This window comes from Homarus americanus, unplaced genomic scaffold (assembly GCF_018991925.1).
Source record: "Homarus americanus isolate GMGI-L3 unplaced genomic scaffold, GMGI_Hamer_2.0 scaffold32871, whole genome shotgun sequence".
Lineage (NCBI taxonomy): Eukaryota > Metazoa > Arthropoda > Malacostraca > Decapoda > Nephropidae > Homarus > Homarus americanus.
Window position 1 is genome coordinate 4,558,958 of NW_024748870.1, and position 24,012 is coordinate 4,582,969.

At 40.9% G+C, this 24,012-nt stretch overlaps 2 protein-coding genes across 6 annotated transcripts in view; one reads left to right on the forward strand and one right to left on the reverse strand.

The window, feature by feature from the left end:
- The window catches only part of LOC121853178 (4-hydroxyphenylpyruvate dioxygenase-like protein), a 48,514-nt gene extending 40,374 nt beyond the window's left edge, over positions 1-8,140 (reverse strand). For 2 of the 3 annotated variants that reach the window (XM_042347149.1, XM_042347146.1), the window contains exon 1: positions 7,859-8,140. The gene's annotated coding sequence lies outside the window, so the exon portion shown is untranslated. The remainder of the gene's footprint in view (positions 1-7,858) is intronic. The other variant, XM_042347148.1, reaches the window with a different exon arrangement.
- Positions 1-24,012, forward strand: part of LOC121853179 (phosphatidylinositol 4-kinase type 2-alpha-like) — a 65,157-nt gene that overhangs the window by 23,850 nt on the left and 17,295 nt on the right. The window contains exon 2 of one of the 3 annotated variants that reach the window (XM_042347151.1): positions 3,773-4,083. The exons of 1 other annotated variant lie outside the window; for it this stretch is intronic. In XM_042347151.1, the coding sequence (XP_042203085.1) occupies positions 3,999-4,083 (85 nt within the window). In that variant the 5' untranslated portion in view covers positions 3,773-3,998. Of the gene's footprint in view, positions 1-3,772; positions 4,084-21,619; positions 22,023-24,012 lie in introns of those variants that run through there. One more of the 3 variants, XM_042347150.1, reaches the window with a different exon arrangement.

The following is a 24,012-nucleotide window of genomic DNA, read 5'->3' on the forward strand; positions in this document are numbered from 1 at the left end:
CCTAGTGGCCGAGTGGCTGTATCATGAAATATTCAAGAACTGTGTTGTCGTACATGGCATCTTGCTCTGCTCCTTAATAGTTCCATCCGTCACTCTGTTTTATGCCCACATGAAGAGTGCCTCCCTCAGCCTTTTTCACCTAAAGGTTAAACATCCTAAAGTCGGAGCCACACGAGCGCTTTGTTAATAAATTAATTTGAAGCAAGAATTTAGGAGCAAAAAATAAAAGAAATTCTTCAAATTGTGGTCACGGGTGGTTCTTGCTCCGGTTTCTACAAGGAAAAAACAAGTGAACGTTGCTGTGCGAGTAGATGGGAGACGGAACATCACAATAAGGCAAGATGAATACAGGCGACACAGCTGCTCTCCTTGGTATTCATTTTATTATTATAAAGATACGAGAGAAATCGAAGTAACAACGGTTGTTGACTTTTAAGTGGCTGGCGAGGAGGAGGAGGAGGAGGACAAAGTGATTATTATAGACCTGTTAGAGAGTTGAGCTTGGTCTCAGAATCCTTGCTTGAAATCATCAAGAATTAACAATAACGATCGTCCAGTAAAATTTCTCCCAAAAACTTGAACGAATTCCTGGCTTAAACGCTACTTGAGGAGGTTAGGTTAAATTAGATTAGGTTAGCATTAGGGTAGTTTATCTCAAGGTGCAATAAGCTAGAGGGCTAATCATTGTGAGCCTTAGTTATTTAGACGCACACTTAGAAAATCATGGGGTCACGGTACCTTCTTTGTGTCTAGTTTATGTATACACGAATAACTTGAGCCAGTTGGTCGGGTCTGGTCCCTGGAGCATTGGTTCAGGTAAAGTTGGGGTCCCTCCCTCCGTCGCGTCACGTAATGACTATTGACTCTGGACGACTCATCCTGGTTGACTTCCTCCCCTCCGCCACCTATCTATATCACCGCCACCCACCCACCCACCCTTCCCACCGCCACCCACCCTACCACACCGCCACTTATCTATAACACCTCCCACCACCCACCCTCCCACCACCCACCCCACCACACCGCCACCCACCCCTTCCCGCCACCCACCCTACCACACCGCCACCCCCACCACACACCACCCACCACACCGCCACCCACCCTACCACACCACACCACCCCACCACACCACCCACCTTCCTCCGCCACCTATCTATAACACCTCCGCCACCCACCCTACCACACCGCCACCCACCCACCCACCCTCCCTCCCTCCAAACATCACCTTAAATTATAGTTTGTAAGTTTAATCCTCTCCCTAGTAATTATATTTACGGACTGTATCTGTCATCTGGTCTGGTTTCCCTCTCGCCGGGCTGGTCAGGGACTCAGTTCTGTACTTCACATTAACATAAGACGACTTACAGGAGAGGAATTATACCAAACCTAAATTTTATCCTTTTCTGTTGAATCTCGCTTAACCTAACGTAACTTAGCTTAGGCAGTCCCATTTACACCCAACCCCCATCGCCCATATATCCGTCCAACCTATGTTTGAAGTTATCCAGCGTATTCGAGTTAATGATGTTTGGTAACTTGTTCCATTCATCCACTACTCTTATTTCCAAACCAGTGTTTACCTATTTCGCTCCTAAATCTAAATTTGTCTAATTTAAAACCATTGCTTCGAGTTCGCTCCTGGTTGGATAGTTTGAGTACCTTTGTTATATCACCTTTGTTTCGCCCTGACTTCCATTTATACACCTCCATCATATCGTCTCTCTCTACGTCTCTCGGGGGAGTGCAAATTAAGATGCTTTAACCTGTGTCTGTACTCAAGGTTCCCAATGCCCGGGATTAGTCTTGTATTTCTCCTCTGAATTCTTTCTAGGGATTCTATATCCATTCTGTAGTACGGTGACCAGAACTGAACTGCGTAATCCGAGTGAGGTCTCACAAGCACAAGTTATAATTTTAGGATAACCTCGCTAGTCTTGTAACTAACGCTCCTTTGTATGACCCCAAGTATTTTGTTTGCCTTGTTTCGAGCAAATACATATTGATGTCCAGGTTTAAGATTCCTGCTTATCATTACTTCTAAATCTTTCTCACAGTCGGACTTCTCCATAACAACGTTGTTTATCTGGTTTCTCTGTTTACATCTCCTGGACTTTGCATTTGTCCACATTAAATTTCATCTGCCATTTTTCAGACCATACGAAAAATTTGTTAAGATCTTCTTGTAGTTTTTTGGAGTCCTCGTCAGATTTAATTACACGCCCTATTTTAGTGTCATCAGCAAATTTACTTATGTTGCTGTCTACTCAGATATCTATGTCGTTTATGTATATAATAAATAATAATGGTCCAAATACTGAGCCTTTGGGTACTCCTCTAGTGACGTTACCCCAATCGGATTTAGTGCTGTTAGTGCTTAATCGCTGTTTCCTGTCCTGTAACCACGCCCTAATCCATTTTAGAATATCTCCTCCAATGCCATAAGCCTCCACTTTTCGTATTAGTCTTTCGTGGGGGACTCTGTCGAAGGCTTTCCTAAAGTCGAGGTTGATCAATCCTTGTGCAGAATAGTGTAGAACTAGCTGACGTCATTGTTAGTGTCGACCAGTCAGCGCACGTCATGCCCTAGAATGCGTGGAATTTTACTTTCTGGCTCTGTTGCATGGTGATGTGCTTGTTATTGTTCCTTGGTGATTTGTTATTATTTTATTTTATTTATATTTTATTATTATTGTTATTGTTGCTTTTGTTATTATTATTATTATTATTATTATTATTATTATTATTATTATTATTATTATTATTATTATTATCGCTGTTATCATTATTATCATCATTGTTAATATTGTTATTGTTATTATTTTTATTATTCAAATGCAGTACGTCACGCTGGAACAAGACATAGAGCAATTCAAATAAAAATATAATAAAAATGAGTAAAACGAAATAGACAAAACAGCCGCCATACTTGGAGATTCGAGCCCATTTTTTTTAATCCAAGAACAAATGGGAGAATCGGGGAGAATTTTGGGTCCATACTGACGATGATTTCTTGGAGGGGAGGGGAGGGGGGACCTGAAAACCCGTGGTGATGGTAGGGCTTGATTGAAGGGGTGGTGAGGTCGCCTCTGCCTGTTGGTCCACTGCCTGGCTATATAAATTGTCCAGGGCTGGGTGAGTGAGTTTGGGTGGAGGTGTGTGTGGTGGATGAGGGATGGCGCTTTGGGTGAAGAGGTGGTGTGGGTGTGGAGGGGTGGTGTGGCAGGTGGGTGAGGCGGGTGGGATGGCAGGTAGGTGTGGCAGGCGGGGGGTGGCAGGTAGGTGTGGCGGGTGGGGTGGCAGGTGGGTGTGGCGTGACAGCTAGACAACACCTGGCTGGGCCGCCAAACAGGTAGCTCACACAGTCAAGAGAATTGCACGCCCTACCTTCGTGACGGGTTAGGTGGGCCCCAGTCCTAATGGTTTGATTTAGTTAAGGCGTTACAGGACTGGGCCCCAATACTGTTACGTTAAATTGGGGCTCATTAAAACTGGGGCCCCAATACTATTAATGTTGAATTGGGGTTTATTAGAACTAAGACCCATGTGAGTTAGAACCTCCGTCGCCCGCCCGTGTACTTAGTGGCTGTTGTGACATTAAGGTGGAAAACTCCTCCTTGGACCCGACAACTATACAGTGTTCAAGTATCGTTTATAAACATGGGATTTTTTTGTGTATATTCAAACACAATATCAACAACATAAGTGCCCTCTGAAAGTGACATTTGGTAACCATGATGTGTATAATACCGATACCAATATTCCACTAATCTAGATAACATTAATAAAACTGGAATCTATCAGTATTAATTACAAGTATATAACTAATGGTGTATGATATGTGACACGGACACCAAACCTGAACCATGGTGTGTTATAGTGAGTAAACACTGCACCCACACCCGCGTTCCTTGAAGGTGTGTCAGTGTACGGTAGCTGGAAACACGGGTGTCTAGGAATAATAATCAGTGAAGTGAAGGGTTTTAGCTCATTCCCCACGAATGAGGATGGCAGCGGACCCCGCCAGTGGGCTGCTCGACCAAGACATCCTGCAAGACCACTACATCATCTCCAACAACTTCAATGGTGAGTATAGCGAGTCCTGCCTTTGTGGGTGGTGACGACGATCTCTCTCTCTCTCTCTCTCTCTCTCTCTCTCTCTCTGTATATCTCAGGAAATCCGGTTCATTGTCTTATCATGTGAATTATCAGTATTAATGAAGATAACTTGGTATGTACTGAAAATGAATGACTTGACTACATTATTTTTAACGAAGGTAAAAGGTTGACTTTTATTAATCTTACGTAAAGAGGAAATTTGTAGTTCTCAGCTGTGACTTAGACAATTGTAAAAAGGTGAACTGTTTAGTGAGAATGTACCCATTGTTTAGTGGCATGAGGCTCACATGAAGATAAGCCCCCCAGGTTATTTCGCAATAGACTAACCACCCTAACTCAACCTTAACCTCCCCAGGGAGTGTTGGAGTGTTTAATCATCAGATACAATAAGCTGGGGTGCTAATCTTTATATACATGATGTACCTTATAAATATTAAGAGAGCCATTATAGTTAGATTAGGGTAATAATATACTTCTCCCCAGCTCACCCCCCTCCTCCCCCAGGTTCTCCTCCCCCAGGTTCCCCCCCTCCCCCAGGTTCACCCCCTCCCAGTTCACCTCCCCAGTTCTTGCCTCACCCAGTTCCCCCTCCCCCCAGTTCACCCTCCCTTTGGTTCACCTCCCAGATCACCCCCTCCCCAGGTTCACCTCCCAGATTCACCTCCCCAGCTCATCCCTCCCTCAGTTCACCCACCCCTCAGTTCCCCCTCCTCAGTTCCGCCCCTCCCTCAGTTCACCCCTCCCCCAGTTCACCCCCTCCCCTCAATTCACCCCCTCCCCCAGTTCACCCCCTCCCTCAGTTCACCCCCTCCCCAGCTCTCCCCCAGCTCACCCCTCCCCAGTTCACCCCCCCTCCCCAGGTCACCCCTCCCCAGGTTCACCTCCCTCAGTTCACCCCTCCCCCAGTTCCACCCCCCTCCCCCAGTTCACCTCCCCAGTTCCACCCCCCTCCCCTCAGTTCTCCCCCTCCCCCAGTTCACCCCCCCTCCCCCAGTTTTACCCCTCCCCTCCTTTTCACCCCCTCCTCCCAGCTGTGTATGGAAGTATCTTTGGTCTTGGGGAACTGGATGGTGGTCGCGTTGCCCTTGTGTCCTGAAGGCTTGGTACTGTGCACAGTTAGTTTGTTGTTGTATCCGCCCCGAGCCGTTAAGGGAGATAACTGAGGGAGTGATACATTAAGGGAGAAGTACTGTGCTGTGTTGGAGGGAGGGAGGAAGGGAGGGGGTCAACTCCGCTCTCTGACACGGCCGATTGTGCGTGTCCTTGGAGGGGAAAACACACACACACACACACACACACACACACACACACACTAATGTAGTTTTAGTGTTTGGGATGATGAGGGAGTGTGATGGGAGGTAGGTAGTATGGAGTGGGGAGTAGGTACCGGTAGTGTGGAGTGGGAAGTAGGTACCGGTAGTATGGAGTGGGGAGTAGGTACCGGTAATATGGAGTGGGAAGTAGGTACCGGTAATATGGAGTGGGAAGTAGGTACCGGTAGTATGGAGTGGGGAGTAGGTACCGGTAATATGGAGTGGGGAGTAGGTACCGGTAGTATGGAGTGGGGAGTAGGTATCAGTAGTATGAATTGGGGGTAGAAATATCAGTAGTATGGGTGGGAGTGGAGTTTCAGTAAGTATGGGTGGAAATTGGGTACTGTTATCGTTGGGGAGTAGGTGCCGGTAGTATGGGTGGGGAGTAGTCACCGGTGGTATAGATTGGGGAGTGGAAGTTACCGTGGTATGGGTGAGGGAGTGAGTGCCAGTAATATAGATTGGAAGTAGGTGCCATTAATATGGAGTGGGGGGTAGGTACCCGATAATATGGAGTGGGGAGTAGGTATGGTAATATGAATTAAGAATTAGATGCCGTAATATTATAGATTGGGGGTAGATGCACCATTAATATGGGTGGGGAGTAGGTACCGGTAATATAGATTGGGAGTAGGTATGATGGGTGGAGTGGTTTGATAATACTGGGGTAGGTACCGGTAATATGGAGTGGGGAGTAGGTACCGGTAGTATGGAGTGGGGAGTAGGTACCGGTAATATGGAGTGGGGAGTAGGTACCGGTAGTATGGAGTGGAGTAGGTACCGGTAGTGTGGAGTGGGAAGTATGGATTATCGTGGAGTGGAGTAATAGAAATGCAAGGCATATAGTGTGGTGTGTGTGTGTGTTCCACTTGTTTGCTTGTGTTTGGGGGGCAGGAGAGTACTGTTTGGGGGCAGGAGATCTCAAATTCCCAATTTTTAATGGCATAGACTGCTGTTTAACAAAAACTATGGCGTAGATATGACCGCCTCCTCCCCCCCCCCCTCACCTCTCCACGTGTAGGTCTGGAGTGATGGAGACTGACGGCCTCACCTCACAGATTAAAGGGCACTGTTCAGTGGAATCGGTTCTTGCCGGGACATCTCGGCCCAAGTTTGATTTATTTATTGATTTTATTTTTTTGGTGTGTGTGAAAATAACTTGGGTAAATTGTTGACCAACTAAAAATATTTTTATTTATAATAAATAAATCTTGGTATTATAAAAGTTAAAAGTAAGTCCAGGTGGCGATAACATTACGATTAAATTTCGCGGCCTATGATTGATTGTACGTGATAATGACGAACTAAGCTTTACGAAAAATTATTTCATCAAAATTTCTTACCCTGTCTCTCACTGTTAGTATCTCCGAAAAATAATTTTTCATCCTTTTTCGTTTCAGCAGAAAAATCAGCGTTGTTTTGTTGTAGACTAATATAAAGAAGAATAGGCGAAATATGACCATGTAAGTTGGGCCAACAATGTTCTACGTTTTCTATAGCTGGAGCATGATTCTACAGTGCAGCCTCGCTGATTTTACAACTCTTCATTGGGTAACTCTTCCTCTAATGGTTAACTCTTATAAACTTCAACATTTCTCGAAAGTGAACTTCAAATTATTTTATTCCATCTACATATTTTGTTATGTGAGCGAACCTAAAGTTTTATTTTTTATTTTTCATGGCATTGTGGGTTCCAACTGATGTCATGCGAGCTAAATATGGGTAATCATTTAATTAAGCATTAATCAGCAGTTGACGTTTTTTGCTATATAAGCGTAACTTTTGGTTGTTAAAAGAAAACCATTATTATTAACATACTGTAAAATTTGCTGTTTGATTGAAGATGTTTACCATAATAACCGAACTATTCCTAATTAGTTATGGCAATGTTAGGCGGGTAATGATGCTCTTCATTTACTGTGGTAGCCCACCCTCAGAGGTGAGGACGGTACTCTTGATTGATTGATCATGTAATAACATGATCGTCACTATATTCTTATACAGATCATTTCAGCTTTTCGAATTAATAAGCTGCATTTTGGCATTATCCTTTGCGCACATACAATGCCGTGATCCACAAACATCATCTTTAGTGCTTATGTCAGCAGCAGCCACTACAGTATATTTGTTTTGTTCCTATTTCTATTTACAGTATACTCGTATAATTTTATACTGTACTGTGTTGTCTATCAACAACGTTGGGTGTTACCTGACGTAAGTGCAGGTTATTTAATCAAATTGTCACCTCAAGCCGGTGCTGCCGGCGACACCAACCGTACTTTTATTGCATCACTCTTGTCCTGTTGCCTGCCTATTAATTTAATGCTTTCTAACACTGAAGTTACGTTGACAATGTATTTGTATGATTTTGATACAATTGTGTTGGCGTAACTAAATTATGTTAATTAGTTTTAGTGAAGGCAACTTACGATTCTGCGGGGAAGTTTCCTTATAATAATATAGTTGGGGCTACAGGCATCAGCCAAAGTTATCATGCAAGTCGACGTCTGCTAGAGTAGGATCATTTAGTAACTGGTAACGCAGTTGGCTGAGGTTGATGCTTGTTCAGCTTGTTTTTGCCTCTGTACGCTGACTACTGCTCTCACCACGTGCTCAACAAGAGCGGTGTTAGAAGAGTGTAATTTCCTCACTGCACGCGGATCACACGTCTGGAGGACACACCAAAACCACACAACCACTGGCTGAGGAAAATGAAGCTAGCGGCAGCATTCATACATTTGGCACATGGTCGGGATAGTTGCCAAGTTGGGGATACCTGTCTCACTTCATCCTTCATGCTCTTAATATTTTTTTTTTAATTGGATTACATATAAGAGGTTCTGTAAAGGTACTGTTATTTATGTTAACATTGCAGTGTTTGTCTGTTTTTTATAAGCATAATTTGTCACGATATTTTTATTCGGAGTAGATTATCAAGGTCTGGCAACAGTGTGTGCTCCTGCCCCTGTCGATGCTGGCCCGTCTGGGTTATAAAATTCTCCTAATGCAGACCATTTGTATTTAACACATTGAAACCTGTATCAATACACTTTTAAAATGAAGAAATATGAAATATGAAATTAATGGGTAGATTTGTAGTTTAACTTTAGAGGAACAAATACATTTATGTAATCGTACAGAGACGTGACCGATCGCCCAAGCGGCTAACGAGCCGATCAGTGGTGACAAGGATAAAAGAAAAAAAGCATATCATTTCCGGCTCCGCCCCCATAAAAAAAAAAAAAATTATTTCACCTTCTTTTATAAAAAATGTGAGAGCCAGTCACGTATACATTTATGTAACAATCTTTTGAAATCGCAAACTGATTCATACGTGGTAGATCGATGAGACTTAAACAGTGTTGGTACAGGAGGTAGGGTCATGTCAAGGTAGGTAGATTCCAGGTAGCCTCACGCAGGCCCATAACTGGTTGACTTAAAAACTATGGCCCAAACATAATTTAAAATAACACCGAGACTACTGGATGTTCAGTTAACCTGGGACGCACCCAGTAATTGGGTAGGGGGTGGGTTCCAAATATTTCTTATCACTCGCCTGCATCACCATCTCTCTACTCAGCCATGTTTGGTTGATTTGTGAGACTGACGCTGATAATTACCTTGGGAACAATTTTCCATGCTATATTTCACTGTGTTGTTCTGGCGGTGTTTACAGTAGGTACTACTAGTGTTTGTCAGGTTAGATTAAATTGGGTTACATAAAATATTTTTTAAGAGGAAATGTTCAAACTTAATCTATAATCAGGGTTGGAACAAAATAATAATTGATTAATGATAAGACACTACTGTATATTAAATCATGCCATAAATATCATTAATTTATTAAACCACAAAAAATATAACATTTAAATACAAATGAGAAACCATGAAAAATGACATATATAGTATATGAAGTCCAATTCCAAGTTCTTACGTCCATATTTTTACTTTTATCCTCTTCGTCACTGATCGGCTCGTCAGCCGCTTGGGCGGTCGGTCGGTCAATTCTCTAGTACCTTGAGCTGTGACCCCTTGTGGGGCGGACGTCCGCCAGCTCCGGGTATGTACGGTAGCTAAAACAACTATCTATGCAGGTGGGGGTCTCATAGTGTTTCCCACAAAGTATGCACAGATAGTTGTTTTAGCTACTGTACATTCCACCGAGTAGTGCCCCCTGAGATGTTTTTATACTTCGAATAGGTCGCCCCTTGACTGTCTGTAGTATAAGCTCCGTAGTTGCAGGCGCTCCATCTCTCTGAGTAACTGAGGTTCCGTAGAGCAGGCACCAGTCTGGTGGCCCTCTTTGGACATTTTCAGCAGTACAGTACTGTATAGAAGGCATATAAAGACAAAACAGTAAATTAAACTTGAATTTAATTTAAAAATACCAAGATTTTAAGTTTTGATAGAAAGAATTACTTAGAAATTTTATGCCCGGCCTTACTAAGATAAAAGTAAATTGATAGCTGATCACATAATAAAACACTGAACACTAAAGAAATTATCATACTGTACAGTACTGCAAAAAAATTCTTAATTCAAAAGAACTTTAATTATTTTGCAAACTAAAATACTGTATAATTAACTGGCAATATTCCTGATAATTTCATAGAGCAAGGGGCAGGCATATTGTTATGCCGAGGCATAATTTCGTATTATCATTTGGTATACTAGGTGTTTTAAGAACATAAGAAAATTAGGAGTCTGCAATAGGCCGGTTGGCCTGTGCATGGCAGCTCCTGTCGAGAGTTACTACCACTCTATCATCCATGAGTTGATGTAATCGTGAGGTTTACTATTTGTATCAGGATCAGTATTTAGAGAAGTGTGTCATCATGGATAGTGGGAGTGTAACATTGGTACCCAACACATTAAGTGGAAGAATGAATCTCATCAGTATGGGAGCATAACTACAAAAAAATATATATATATTCGAAACTTTATATAAATAAATAGCCTTAAAAGTTCTCTTATCGATCGACTGCATATATACTCGTATAAGACCACATGTGTTACACTCATATTTATACAAGAACACTTGTGTCTACTAACACACACACACACATTCAGAGGCAATAAGTTGTAGAGTGGTAACAGAGACACTTCGCCTGGCAACCCTTCTAGGTCTTCAGAACACACCCTCCCCCTAACACTCGCCCGTCCAAGTCTCTAGTATACATTTTGTATGTTTAGTTGAGTAATAGTATTTAAGGAGAATGTTTTGCAGGTGTTTGGGATCTCTTAATATATTTCAACTTGTGTTTAGAATGTACTGTGGACAAATGGGTCTGACCCCATTTTCCAAACTAAACCTAAGCATAAGACAGATCAGAGGAACATTAAAAATGTTGGGAGGTTGGTAGAGTGGAGGAGTGTTGTAATATGGAGGAGAGGGAGAAGCAGACGTCAGCAGGGACACACTGCTCCAGCAGGTGACACTGTGTCCTACACTCAGCAGGGCTTGTCTTGTACCTGGGTTGCGGGGAAGAATATTGATGTAGGGAAGTCAGGGCATGGGTGTATACTACCCTTTGCACTTGAAGATCTACAGGTTGTATAAGGAAGGGATGCCGGGTTCAGGGTGAGTTTCTAATAATGACTGAGAGGAAGGAGGGAGGAAGTTGTTGGCGTGTGGTGTTTCAAGAGTGGTGACAGCCATTCACACAAGCAGCTGAATACAATGGAGGATCCAGAGGTCTTCTTGATCCCCCTTAAGAACCCCCCCCCCACTAGAAAGATTTCGAAACCTGTAACCCCTTCATTTTATAAGACGTATTTTGACGTAATCTGAACCATTTTGATGATTTTGTTATGTCTTCAGGTACATCAACCTGAAGTACAGTAATCTGGTAAGTGGGTGGAAACGACACAACATGGAAGGTGTTAGGACACTGATAACATATTTATATAGTGGTCACTCGCTGCACCAACAGACATACAGTAGCTACAGCTTTTAAATGGCATTATCATAATAATAGTTACAGGAAAAAATTCATAATATCTAGAGCAATTCGTGAAAGGGACTGCATGTGTGTGTGTGTGTGTGTCATCTGCATACCGAAGCTCTGTAATGGAAGCTGCTGACACCTTTGTTCCTACCTGGAGTCGTCTTATGTTGAAAAGACCTTTCATCTGGTACTCGATGTCCCCCCGCCTGCTAAATTAGCACTGGCACGAGTAAGGAAGGCAGCCAAGAAAAATGGAAAAGAGAGTAGGTGCCAGTACACATCCTTGTTTTACCCCTGTTTGGATGGGGAAGAACTCAGACTGGGTGCCATTGTGCAGGACACTGCCGTTAATGCTATCGTGGAGTTGCCTCACAATGGCGATGAATTTTGGTGGGCAGCCAAAAGGGCTGAGGGTCCGCCAGAGGTCTTCCCTGTTGATGGAGTTGAAGGGCTTGGTTAGGTTGATGAAGGCCATGTACAAGTCATGACGCTGTTCTCTGCACTTTTCCTGTATCTGGCGGGCAGCAAAGATCATGTCAGTGGTGCCTTACCCTTGTCGCTCGCACTGAACGCGACCTACAGGAGATCCTGAACACCTACGCAGATGCTTATGCACACTTGGCCTTAACGTGAATGTAAGTAAGACTTGGATATTCTTTCAGCCTGCCCCTGGTTCAGCCACACCTCCACCATTCATCCAGCTTAACGGTACTACCCTCTCTAATGTTACTCACTTTCGGTATCTCGGCTCCCTCCTGTCCACCACCGCGGACATCGATGAAGAGATTCAACATCGGATCAGATGTGCATCTCAAGCCTTCGGCTGACTCCGAATCTGTGTCTTCAGCTGTAGGGAGCAGTGGTCCTCTCCACTCTGCTATATGGCAGCCAGACATGGGTCACATACAGGAGGCACCTCAAGGCACTTGAAAACTTTCACTAGCATAGTCTACGTTCCATCCTCCTAGTTCACTGGGAAGACAAGAGAACAAATGGCAGTACAAGTATTCTCGCTGACACCAACTGTAAAAGCATCGAGGCTACCATTATCCATAATCAACTATGCTGAACTGGCCATGTTACCTGCATGGACGACAGTAGACTGCCAAAGCAGCTACTTTACCTAACGAATAATAAATGTAACGCTGGCATGCAACTGAAAAGGTAAAAGGATAGTCTTTAGACAAACCTGAAAAAATGCCAAATCGACCCCCTCACCTGGGAGACTATTACTCCACACCGTAATGCTTGGAGGAGCACTACATGAGGGTGTCAATACTTTTGAGTTAGCCCCACTGCATACCGAGGCAGACAAGTGCCAAACCCGGAAAGATGCTACTGCCGCCCCTCCCACGCTAGATGTAGCCCTCCACCTGTGCACCCTTTGTGAACTATCCTTCCAGTCCCGTATCGGCCTCTTTAGTCACCTCAGAACTCGCCAACGTAGGTGACATCCTTAATAACTATTATCATTGTATCATGCTGGATGATCGTCATACTCGATTCCGAGTGACAGCAAAGTAGTAGTAGGTGTGTGTGTGTTCTGTAGGCGGAGCTGTAACCACTGTTTATAATGTGCAAGTTGTTTAATTAGTTTGTGAAAACCAATGTGCTTAGATCATACTCTTACTTTCAATGGCCTTCTTGGACTATCCTTGACGTATCGACTTAGTTTATCAATACTGTATTTGTATAGCTATACTGTCTGTGTACTTTGTTTTTATACCTGTTCTGTCTCCTAGATGGATAGATATAGATAAAGAGATAGTGATGTAAATATATGGATAGATAGAGGCTGATATATACGGTATACTGTAGTGTATTAGGTAAAATCATCACATTGGTTCAGAATGAACAGAGGTACTTCAGGTATACAAGCAATGTCCAGATAATGCAGGTAAACAGTTCTCTCTGGTGGCACTGTGATAATGTGCTTATCTTCATGCTGACAGGGCTATGGGACCCAATCTTACTTCCATTTTACTTTTTTCTATAACCACATAATTATATTTCCTTGAGATACCTGCATGTTGGAGTGCAGATCACCTATTTATTAACCACCCTAACGATACCTCCGGGGTAAGGTTAGGTTAGCTACCTCTGGGGGTTAGGGTATATTAGATTGTTACCTTTAGGGTGGTTAAGCTTCAGGTGAAATAACCTGGATGTCTAATCTTCAGGTGATCCCAGGGTTCCTTATGAAATGAAGTACTGTAATGGGTAACAGCTTTTGAGTTATTGAGTGTATTAATTTTATTTTACAATATATTTTTAATTATTATTCCTAAATGGACAAAATATACCCTCCAATAATTTACCAGAATCCACAAAAGTAAGACTGCAAGATGATAGTTCTCATTTGTTTATTCCCGGGCATTTGGGAATGGTTGTGGTAGTGGTGGCAGTGGTGTGGTAGTTGTAGTGTGGTGGTGGTGGTAGTGTTGCTTATGGTAGTAGTGGCGATGATGGTATTGATAGTAGTGAATGTTGTGGTGGTAGCAGTGGTGTCTGTGGTGATGGTAGTGGTGGTGGGAGAGGCCCGTGTCATGCAAAATATCTACCTGCGTGGGAGCAAATCAGTTAAACATATTTTGCACAATTACTATGTAAAATAAGTCCCACCACAAAATATCTACCCAGGTGTGGTTTCAGATATGGTTTCAATAAAGCTATTGTTCTTTAGTATCTTGACCTGAGAATATCCTGGGAGTTGCTCATGGGAATACTGATCTATCAGTAGAGAGATATGCCCCTATGTGTGATTTCTACATAGGTAAGGCGAGGCTTCTTCTATTGGTGTGAGAGGTGGGAGTAGTCCTTTGGCCAACGTTCTGGTTTTGGCTTCTGCTAATTAGTTAGTCTAAGTCCTGGATGATGTATGTATGAAGGGGGGGGGGCAGATGTAGGCTCCCTGATGAGGAGGGTGACAGAGGGTCCCAATCCCACTTTCATACGTTTTTTTTAAACCCCCAGTATTCAATCTCCCTCCTTTTTTAAGACCCCATTCCCCTACTTGTGTCAACCTCCTCTGTGATGGAGAGTACTGTACTGTTTAATGATGAGTTGAAATATAAAAAGCTGTATAAAATATACAAAATATACTTAGAAGTGCTTTTTTACTTTTATCCTCTTCGCCACTGATCGGCTCGTTAGCCGCTTGGGCGATCGGTCACGTCTCTGATTACTTTTCCTTTTCATTTATCTTCTTCACCAAAAGATCGGCTAGCTAGCTGCCCGGGCGATCGGTCACATCTCTGTCACGCACTGTTGACAAATACTGGGCATGCACCGGCTCCTGAATGTACCTGAACCCGCTCCAGTGTTGGTCAAGTCTTGTCTTGAAAGAGCTCACACTCGGTGCCGTCACAACACTCTCTGGTAGATTGTTCCAAGAGTTTACAACCCTCACTCCGAAAAAGTTTGCCCTCACAGTTTTCTGGACTTGCGGCTTCTTCAATCTTGAGCTGTGACCCCTTGTGGGGGCGAGCGTACGCCAGCTCCAAGTAAGGATACTCGACTGAGTAGTGCCCCCTGAGATGCTTGTTGATTTGTCAAATATCACTATAATGTAATGAAGGCTATTTTGTGGTTTTTCTAAAATTTCAATTTTTTTAAATGCAATGTATATGTTACATACATAATACATGCATTAATACAGTATAAATAAGGAACTGAAAGAAATGAATATTCATTTTTACTCCTGCTGGAACAACATACTGTATGCTAACCAAATTAACTTACTTCACAAAATAAAGGAAGTAGCCTACTTACCAATGTGGCCTTCAGTTCCCACTGTTTTAGTATACGTAAGGTAATTTATATAATTCTTTTTAGACAGGCCCAAAAGAGAAGGACAAATTAACGTCCTGCTTGAGGTGGCGGAGGACAGTGCTCAAAAGCAGGACTGTCCTGCCTAAAGCAGGATGTCTGGCTGTCTACTTCCTACTTTATTTTACCTCAATCTACTATTTCCCAAAAATTTTTACCTCCAATCTCCTACTTTTTAAGACCCCAATCTCCCTCAATGTGTCCCCCCCCCCCCTGTGATGGAGAGTACAGTGTGAGGCCAGAGGTGAGGATAGTCCTAGATTACTTACTGTACTAGAGCTTGAATTATCCGGGGGGTGGATCATGATCTCAGTTATAATAAATAAAACAGCTCAATTGTCAATTATCCAATATGAAAAGACTCAAATATCAGAAATTTATACCATTTAGACTACAGCACCTCCCCGACTTACGACCACCCGCACTTACGACCTGCCTCAGTCGTACCAAAATTTGGTTAAATTACGTATTTTCGAGTCCCAGTCGGTACACAGACAAAATTTTCGTTTGTAATTCACTTTAAAATGGCTGGCAAGCTTAAAAGTGAGTGTTTTGTGGTGCCGAGAAGAAAAAGAGACCCCTATTTTCGATTTTCTATGTACTGTATTATTTAAGCATTTCCGACACGACCATTTCGACTTACGACCTGGATTTGGGTCCCTAACCCCGTCATAAGTCGGGGAGGAGCTGTATCAGTTATCCATCTGTCAGTAACTAGTCTTCTATCAATTATCAAATGTTAAAAAGAGTCATTTCTTTATCCAAAAAATAAAAAGAATAAAAATAACATAACAATTGCAAGCAATATTAAATAAATGGCCAAACATCACAAAGAAGTAATCAAATAATACTGGTGAATTCAACCATAAATGATATCACATTAATATCCACTTAGCATAATTGGTAATTATCAACAAACCTGCAGTGTTAATTTGAGTACTTATACAGGAGTCAATTTGAATAATTGATTACTTGCTATTGTTAATATGATTACCTGTTGATTGCTGTTATCATTGACTGATAATTAATGTGAGTAACTGCTGATTAGTATTTCAATGGCTTCCATTTTATTAGTCAAACAATGATATGAATTTATATTTCCAAATAAAATTCCTCAAAATCCATTTTCAACAACTCGGATATTAATGAATTAACAATATTTAAAGGCTACAGCTTTTATAAAGATTTATAAAGGAACCAAAAATAGCAATTCAAATATCAAGTATTAAAACTAGGCTGAAAAAATAACACAAACACACACACAGAATATATTTAAAAAAAAATTATTGTACAGTATACAAATTATAATACAGTAGGGTATATATGTATACAGATACTGTACAATAGTATAGCACATATGTTGCATACAGTTTATCAAAATAGCACAGTCATGTATTTTCTTCATATACCCTGTATACAAATGCCCTGTAATACTTTCTAGGACACCATAAGCATGTACTGTACTGTACTGTACTGTACTGTTCTGTACAGTACAGTACAGTATAGAAACTAGTTCTCACTCAAAACAAACTAAAATTCAATGCATTTTTAATATTCACTTCAGGATTTATCAGTAGATAAATATCAAAAATAAGTTTGTAATCCCATTATATGGCATTAAATTGCTTGAACACTGTACAAGTACTGTAGCAGCTACCAAACAGGGAGGTACTACTGCCTGGAAAGATATTGGAAGCATAATGTATTGTCTAATGGTAGACCCTGCTGCCATATGGCATCACAAAAATTGTGACCAAGTTCCAGGTTGCTGATCTGACTTTCTGCCTCATTTACACACTTACTTTTTACTTTTATCCTCTTCACCGCTGATCGGCTCGTTAGCCGCTTGGGCGATCGGTCATGTCTCTGTTACTTTTCTTTTATCCTCTTCACCAATTGATCGGCTTGTGAGCCGCTTGGGCGATCGGTCACGTCTCTGTTACGCACTTTTGGCAAGTACTGGGCATGCACCGGCTCCTGAATGTACCTGAACCTTCTCCAGTGTTAGTCAAGTCTGGTCTTGAAAGAGCTCACACTCTGTGCCATCACAACACTTTTTGGTAGATTGCTCCAAGAGTTCACAATTCTCATTCCGAAAAAGTTTGCCCTCACAGTTTTCTGGACCTGCAGCTTTTTCAATCTTGAGCTGTGACCCCTTGTGGGGCAAGCGTCCACCAGCTCCAATTAAGGACACTCAACTGATCAGTGCCCCCTTGAGATGCTTTTACAGTACACCTCAATTAGGTCGCCCCCTGCTCGTCTGTAGTATAAGCTAGGCAAGTTCAGGCGCTCCAATCTCTCAGGGTAGTTGAGGTGCCGAAGTGCACACAGAGTATGCACTGGTGGTTTTTTAGCTACTGTACATACGTGTTCTGTATTTCCTATTTAAATAAAATTTTTGTAGCTGAAACACACGCTATTCGGTATTATGTCCCGTAATAGCAGATATGCTTTAGCAATGTTCAGATGTTGTGTGGCACCTATAAGGATATCTAAAGTTACCTGTCCAATTGCCTGGGGATGATATGTCAATGTCATCAACTGCTTCACCTTGAACAGACCAGGATACTCTTGTGCACCTGAAAATATATACAGTGGGGTATGCTATAACGAATGGATTCCACTACGAATATTCCTATAAACGGTTTTACCTATAAAATTGAGAATGCTATAACGAACAAAACTCCTACAACGAATATTAATTTTTTTTTTTTTTTTTACTAATTTATTGTTTTTTATTACAAGTATTAATGATATTCTTTATTTCAGGGGTTTAGATGCATATTTATGCACTTTTTTTAAATTTTTACAACTTTATATTATATTTTTCAGAGTTAAGTGGTTGTATTTGGGGGCCTGGAACGGATTAATCCTATAACAAACGAATGCTATAACGAACAAGGTTCTAGAACCAATTAGATTCGTTATAGCATACAAAGTATAATAAAGATGTTTTATGGTATTTAGTGGTCAATCAATATTTAATATTTAAATTGTACGACTATTCTCTGGTCAAATAATTTGAGAGAATAATCAATAAATAAACATTAAAAGTACTACAGTACCTACCTCCTCAACAAATTCACGGCCCTGGTTTGTGATGATCTGGTGGGGGGGTCCATGTGTGTGGATCATGTTCACAATAGCCTGGGCTACACACGGTCCACTCTTGCAGGTCAGTGGATATGCAACTACCCATTTGGTGAACAAGTCTGTCATGGTAATGATATACTTGTGGTCCCGCTGAGTCTCCTGGAGAGGCCCTATCAAACCCATGCAAAGAACACTCAATCGACCCTCAGGCTTGATTGGATGTGGCTCAGGAGCCTTTGTCTTGACATATCTTCATTATACACAAGTGTGTTCCTTACATCAAAAGCTTCCATAAGTCTCTGCAAAGTAGAAGTCATGAAGATGGTTGAGTATTTTGCCAGGCATGTATTAGTTAGAAGTGCCTTCAAGATTTCCAGAAAAATGCAGAAGACTACCACAAAGTCTGTTCTCAGGCTGTGGGGGAGACTGACGAGGAAGAGTTATGTTCCCACTGAGACAACCAAAGAGTATCATGGGCATTCACTAAGAGTTCCATTTCCTGACCACAAGATACAGGTAAGGGCCTAGATTCACTAACACTGCTGAGATATGAAGTTCATAACTGCTGGGAGATCTGAAGTCCATACTGACGATTCATAACTTAGCCGTGGTGCTCGAACCAACTCTGTCATTAGTTTGTAAAATGTCGACAGGTGGCAGTGGTAATTTCTCTCGACCAATCCCTGCGACTGATACATAACTGATTTGGAGACATAAGCCAATCATGTCACAAAAATTTTAGACCCCATAGGGTGCACTTCCGATCACCTTAAACAATTATAGAAGAAAATAGGGTAAATTTGGATGACGTACCAACACCGATTTTTATTTAAGCAATGTGTTTTACCTGTTAAAATTTTAGTTGGGAAAGGATTTTCTTCTAATGCGTTTCCGGCACAAATTTATATTTTTTGACTATTTTAAGCGATAAGACCTTCCCAATTACCAACAATATTGACTGTTCAAAGTGCATTGGGCTTTGAAGTAGAGGGAAAATGCAGGGTGAAAGACTAAAATGAACACCTGACATTACCTAACCTATAAAAAGGTTAAAATTTGATTTTGATTTCATGGATCCCCACCTCATCTGAATACATTAAACACCAAAAACAAGAATATTTAATTTTCTTACAATATTTTTCTAAGTACGTATACCTACATATATGTTTATAAGGTTATAAAAAAATAAAAAGTGTTAAACTTCATTTTAGTTCATTTTCTCTTTATTTCTTAGTCAAGTTTTTATGTTAAATGTTTCAATGGTAGCTTACATCTTCCTCTGCAAACTGAAGATGGTAGTTATTGCAGCCACTTAGTAAAAACCTTAAAGAAATTCCTTGGTACAGTATATGAACCATATACGACTCATTTATATGTGCCAACAGTGATCTATGTAGGAGCTTTGGTAATGGTGAATTTGGACACTTATCTGCTTTTACACTTTAGTTAGGGAGGTAATGGATAAGTGGTTTACAGTCAAAACTTCCACAATTATCATTATAATGGTTAAAGACAAAAAATTGAATACCGAAATCATGATTAAATAATACCTAACCCAATCCAAGTTCATCAAACCTAATAAAAACGGGGGGGGTAAAAATGAATAACAGTGCTATCCCATTTTTTCTTGGGAAAAGTATTATTTTCAAAGGTTTATAATTTGATACAGGCAGTAGTGATGTTCTTTTTCACTTGTAATTTACAAGTTACATCTGTCATAATTCATAATTATAATTAAAAAAATTATGTTAAGTGGAGGTATATGTGATTAAACAATATGACACACAATTTTCTAAGTTTAAATTTGATATGCGGTTACGATATTTTTTTTATAAACACCATTGGCAGGAAAGCTGCCCCACAGACATAGGGACTTCCAAACTGTATCAGAATCCTATTAGTTTGATTTTTAACCACAATGTCATTTTGATAAGTAACCCAAAACAATATGATGTCATCATAGATGGCAAAATTCGTCTTTGCCTCGCTGTCAGTCTGTAGTTCTGCTATTTCGAGGACAAAAGAGCCACATTGTTTTACGTCTGTCTTGAACAGAAACTGAACAAAATCCAAGGACTCGGTAAGCAACTCGGGGAATCTATCATTGAAAATTGCTGTAAATTTTTTGTTGCGTAACGTGTCATTAGCGTTCGCCTTCCCTGGACTGACACAAGGAGAGTAACTGCATTATTCCCTTGACCATAATTTATTGTCCCGACTTAAGGAGACAGCACCTGGGCCACGTTCGTCGTTCCCGGACACCTGGAATATGAGCTTTATGGGATCCCATGACCTCTGTGACCCCTTGTGATGCATCTTGCGCCCCCATTTGATGTTTCGTATGGAAGTACAGTTGAGCGATCACGAGTTTGACCTTGTTATTGGTCATAGCATTATTTATTAACCCATCATAGAATACGGTGTTAACCTTTTTTGTCCAACTGTACGAAATTTGTTTCCGTTCTTTATGTTGGGAAAAGTTGTGCCACTTTAAACTCCGGTGTACAGTTCCAAATTATTGCTAAAGTTAAATTTGCCAATTATTGTTTGAGTGATGTGTGCAGCTCCAAATTATTAATGTTGAAGTTGAATTTATCAATAAATGTTTCCAACTGTATATCTCACTTTTTTATTGTTTCCACAATATGAAGATATGGTTGATATTTAAAATTGCTGGGGCGTACGTCCCATATCCCTTAGTCACATGTCCTGCCATTATGCAAAAAGTTACGTTTTCATAATGCTTCACGATTTTCCTGAATATTTTCTCAAGTTGCTGGAAATTCCTATGCTGCATTACTCCAGAAATAGCTTTATATATATATATATATATATATATATATATATATATATATATATATATATATATATATATATATATATATATATATATATACGTGTAGATAGTGTGTATTGTACAACAAAATAGGTATATTCAGTATGTGTACACTTATCAGAGCATTCACGCGCCACTAACGTGTCATATGATTCCTCTGGCCCTCGTGACTCCCAGATCTTCGTCGTAAGTCGTTTCTCTTATGCCACTTTGAGGTTTAATAATTTTCACAGTGTCTTGTTGCTGTACCACGTACTGAACATACAGGCTTTGCCTAATATTATTGTTTTAAGACATTTCATCAAGCGACAGATCGGGTAAAGTTTACACAAAATATTTACATTTATTTCGTTTTATTTCTTATAGAGATGACTCAACATACATCATAGAAATGTTTTTAATTACACGAAATTTATTATTAATAAGACTGTGTTGGTAATGTGTTATAGAGGATATTTAAACGGCGCATTGTTGATGGTCACGTGTTTCGATTAGGGAGTGACGTAAACAGCGGAGTGTCATGGCGAGTGTTGTTAGTTTGTTTTGCTGGCGAGTCAGCTGATTCTAATGTGTATCATGAATTCATGAACAAACTAGAACTATTAAGTGGCTGGACTTTGACAGTAAGCGCTGACAAGTGCTAAATGACGTCAGACACAGACGAAATAAACCCTGTAGCAGCCACAACGGCCGCCGCGGTGGTGGACGAGCGAATACGATCCTTGTCAACGGCGTCCGAGGCTTCTGAGGACTCTGCCACTGCTCTCCTTCCAGACGTTACATTTGGTCCCGGGAATCACACTGGTATGGGCTCACCCAGGAGTAATAGGGAGAGTCAACCTCTCCTTGGTGCAAGACATGAACAAGATGACTTCAACCATTGGCCAGGTGTGACTCACTATTGTGCACAGGTTCCAAAGTGATTGTTATATGTTATACACACGTTGTTAAATGTTATACATGTGTTGTTAAATGTTATACATGTTATTGTTAAATGTTATTACATACAAAATGCAATCAGGGAAGGCAGATGATCTAGTCACAACATACGTGTTATTTCATCAGTACAGTATTTGTACATGATGCCTGATGTGTAATTCATAAGAACACAATAGCAAGTAGAAAAAGAAGGTATTATTTTAGTTTCGGTTATCCGGGAAATCTTAGGAATTTAGGTGAGGTTAGATACAGTTCCAGGGTTCTGTGGCTAGGTTAGGTTACGTTACTGTTTAGGGGTATTATCATAAACAGCGCAGTAGCACCTTCATATGACATTATATGTATACCTGCCTGTATACTGTATATGACCACAGAAACATTGCCACACATTAGAACATAACATAAGAACATAAGAAAATAAGGAGTCTGCAATAGGCCGGTTGGCCTGTGCATGGCAGCTCCTGTCGAGAGTTACTACCACACACTATCATCCATGAATCTGTCTAGCCTCCTTTTGAAACTTTCGGGTCCGACTAATTACCCAAATGTACCCAAATGTACCCAAATATAGCCGGAATGAAGTCAAATAATGGTCCTAGATGAATAAATCGGACTGCCAATCACTTCTCGACTAGTATTTGGTGTCAGAAAGTCACAAAAAATTGGAAAACTTACTTTAATCCGAGTTAATAGATCACGTGCATGTACCGACGGAGCGAGGAATTACCCAAATGTACCCAAATGTAGTCGCAATGAAGTCAAATAATGGTCCTAGATGAATAAATCGGACTGACAATCACTTCTCGACTAGTATTTGGTGTCACAAAGTCACAAAAAATTGGTAAACTTAATTTAATCTGAGTTAATAGATCGAGTGCATGTACCTAACCTAACCTAACCTCGACTAGTATTTGGTGTCACGAAGTCACAAAAAATTGGTAAACTTAATTTAATCTGAGTTAATAGATCAAGTGCATGTATCTAACCTAATCTAACCTAACCTAACACAACACAACACAACTCAGATTAAATTAAGTTTACCAATTTTTTTGACTTTATGACACCAAATAATAATCGAGAAGTGATTCACAGCCCGAATTATGCTTGTATGACCATCATTTGACTTCATTGCTGCTACATTTGGGTAATTAGTCGGACCGGAAACTTTCCGCAGTTCCTGCACTTACTACAAAGTTGCTAAGCTTGTTCCACTCGCCCACCACCCTATTTGTGAACCAGTTTCTTCCTATCTCCCTCCTAAACCTAAACTTATCCAACTTGAATCCGTTGCTCCGAGTCGTATCCTGCTCGGATATTATAAGAACTTTATTTATATCCCCTTTATTGATTCCTTTCACCCACTTAAATACTTCTATCATATCTCCCCGCACTCTTCGTCTTTCTAGGGAATGCAAGTTTAGTTTCTTTAACCTATCCTGATATGGAAGGTTTCCAAGTCCCGGAATAATTTTTGTCATTCTTCGCTGCACCGACTTTAGTGAATTTATATCCATTCTATAATAGGGGCACCAGAACTGAACCGCATAATCGAGGTGCGGCCTGAGTAGCGCAAGATATAGTTGCAATAAGACCTCTGCACTCTTGTTACTTACACTTCTAGATATAAAACCCAATACAGGTACTCTGTTTGCCTTATTTCGAACATTAACGTACTGTTTTCTAGGCCATAGGTCCGGGCTTACAAGTACCCCTGGGTCTCTTTCACAAGTCGACTTCTCTAGGTTGATGATGTTAAGGCTGTATACATTATCAGTACTGTATTTGTTCTTCCAATATTAAGTACACTGCACTTGCTGGTGTTGAATTTCATTTACCATTTTTCAGACCACCCCTGCAATTTACTTAGATCCTCCTGTAATGCATTTGCATTCTGCCCTGAATTAATCTGCCGCCCTATTTTGGTGTCATCCGCAAACTT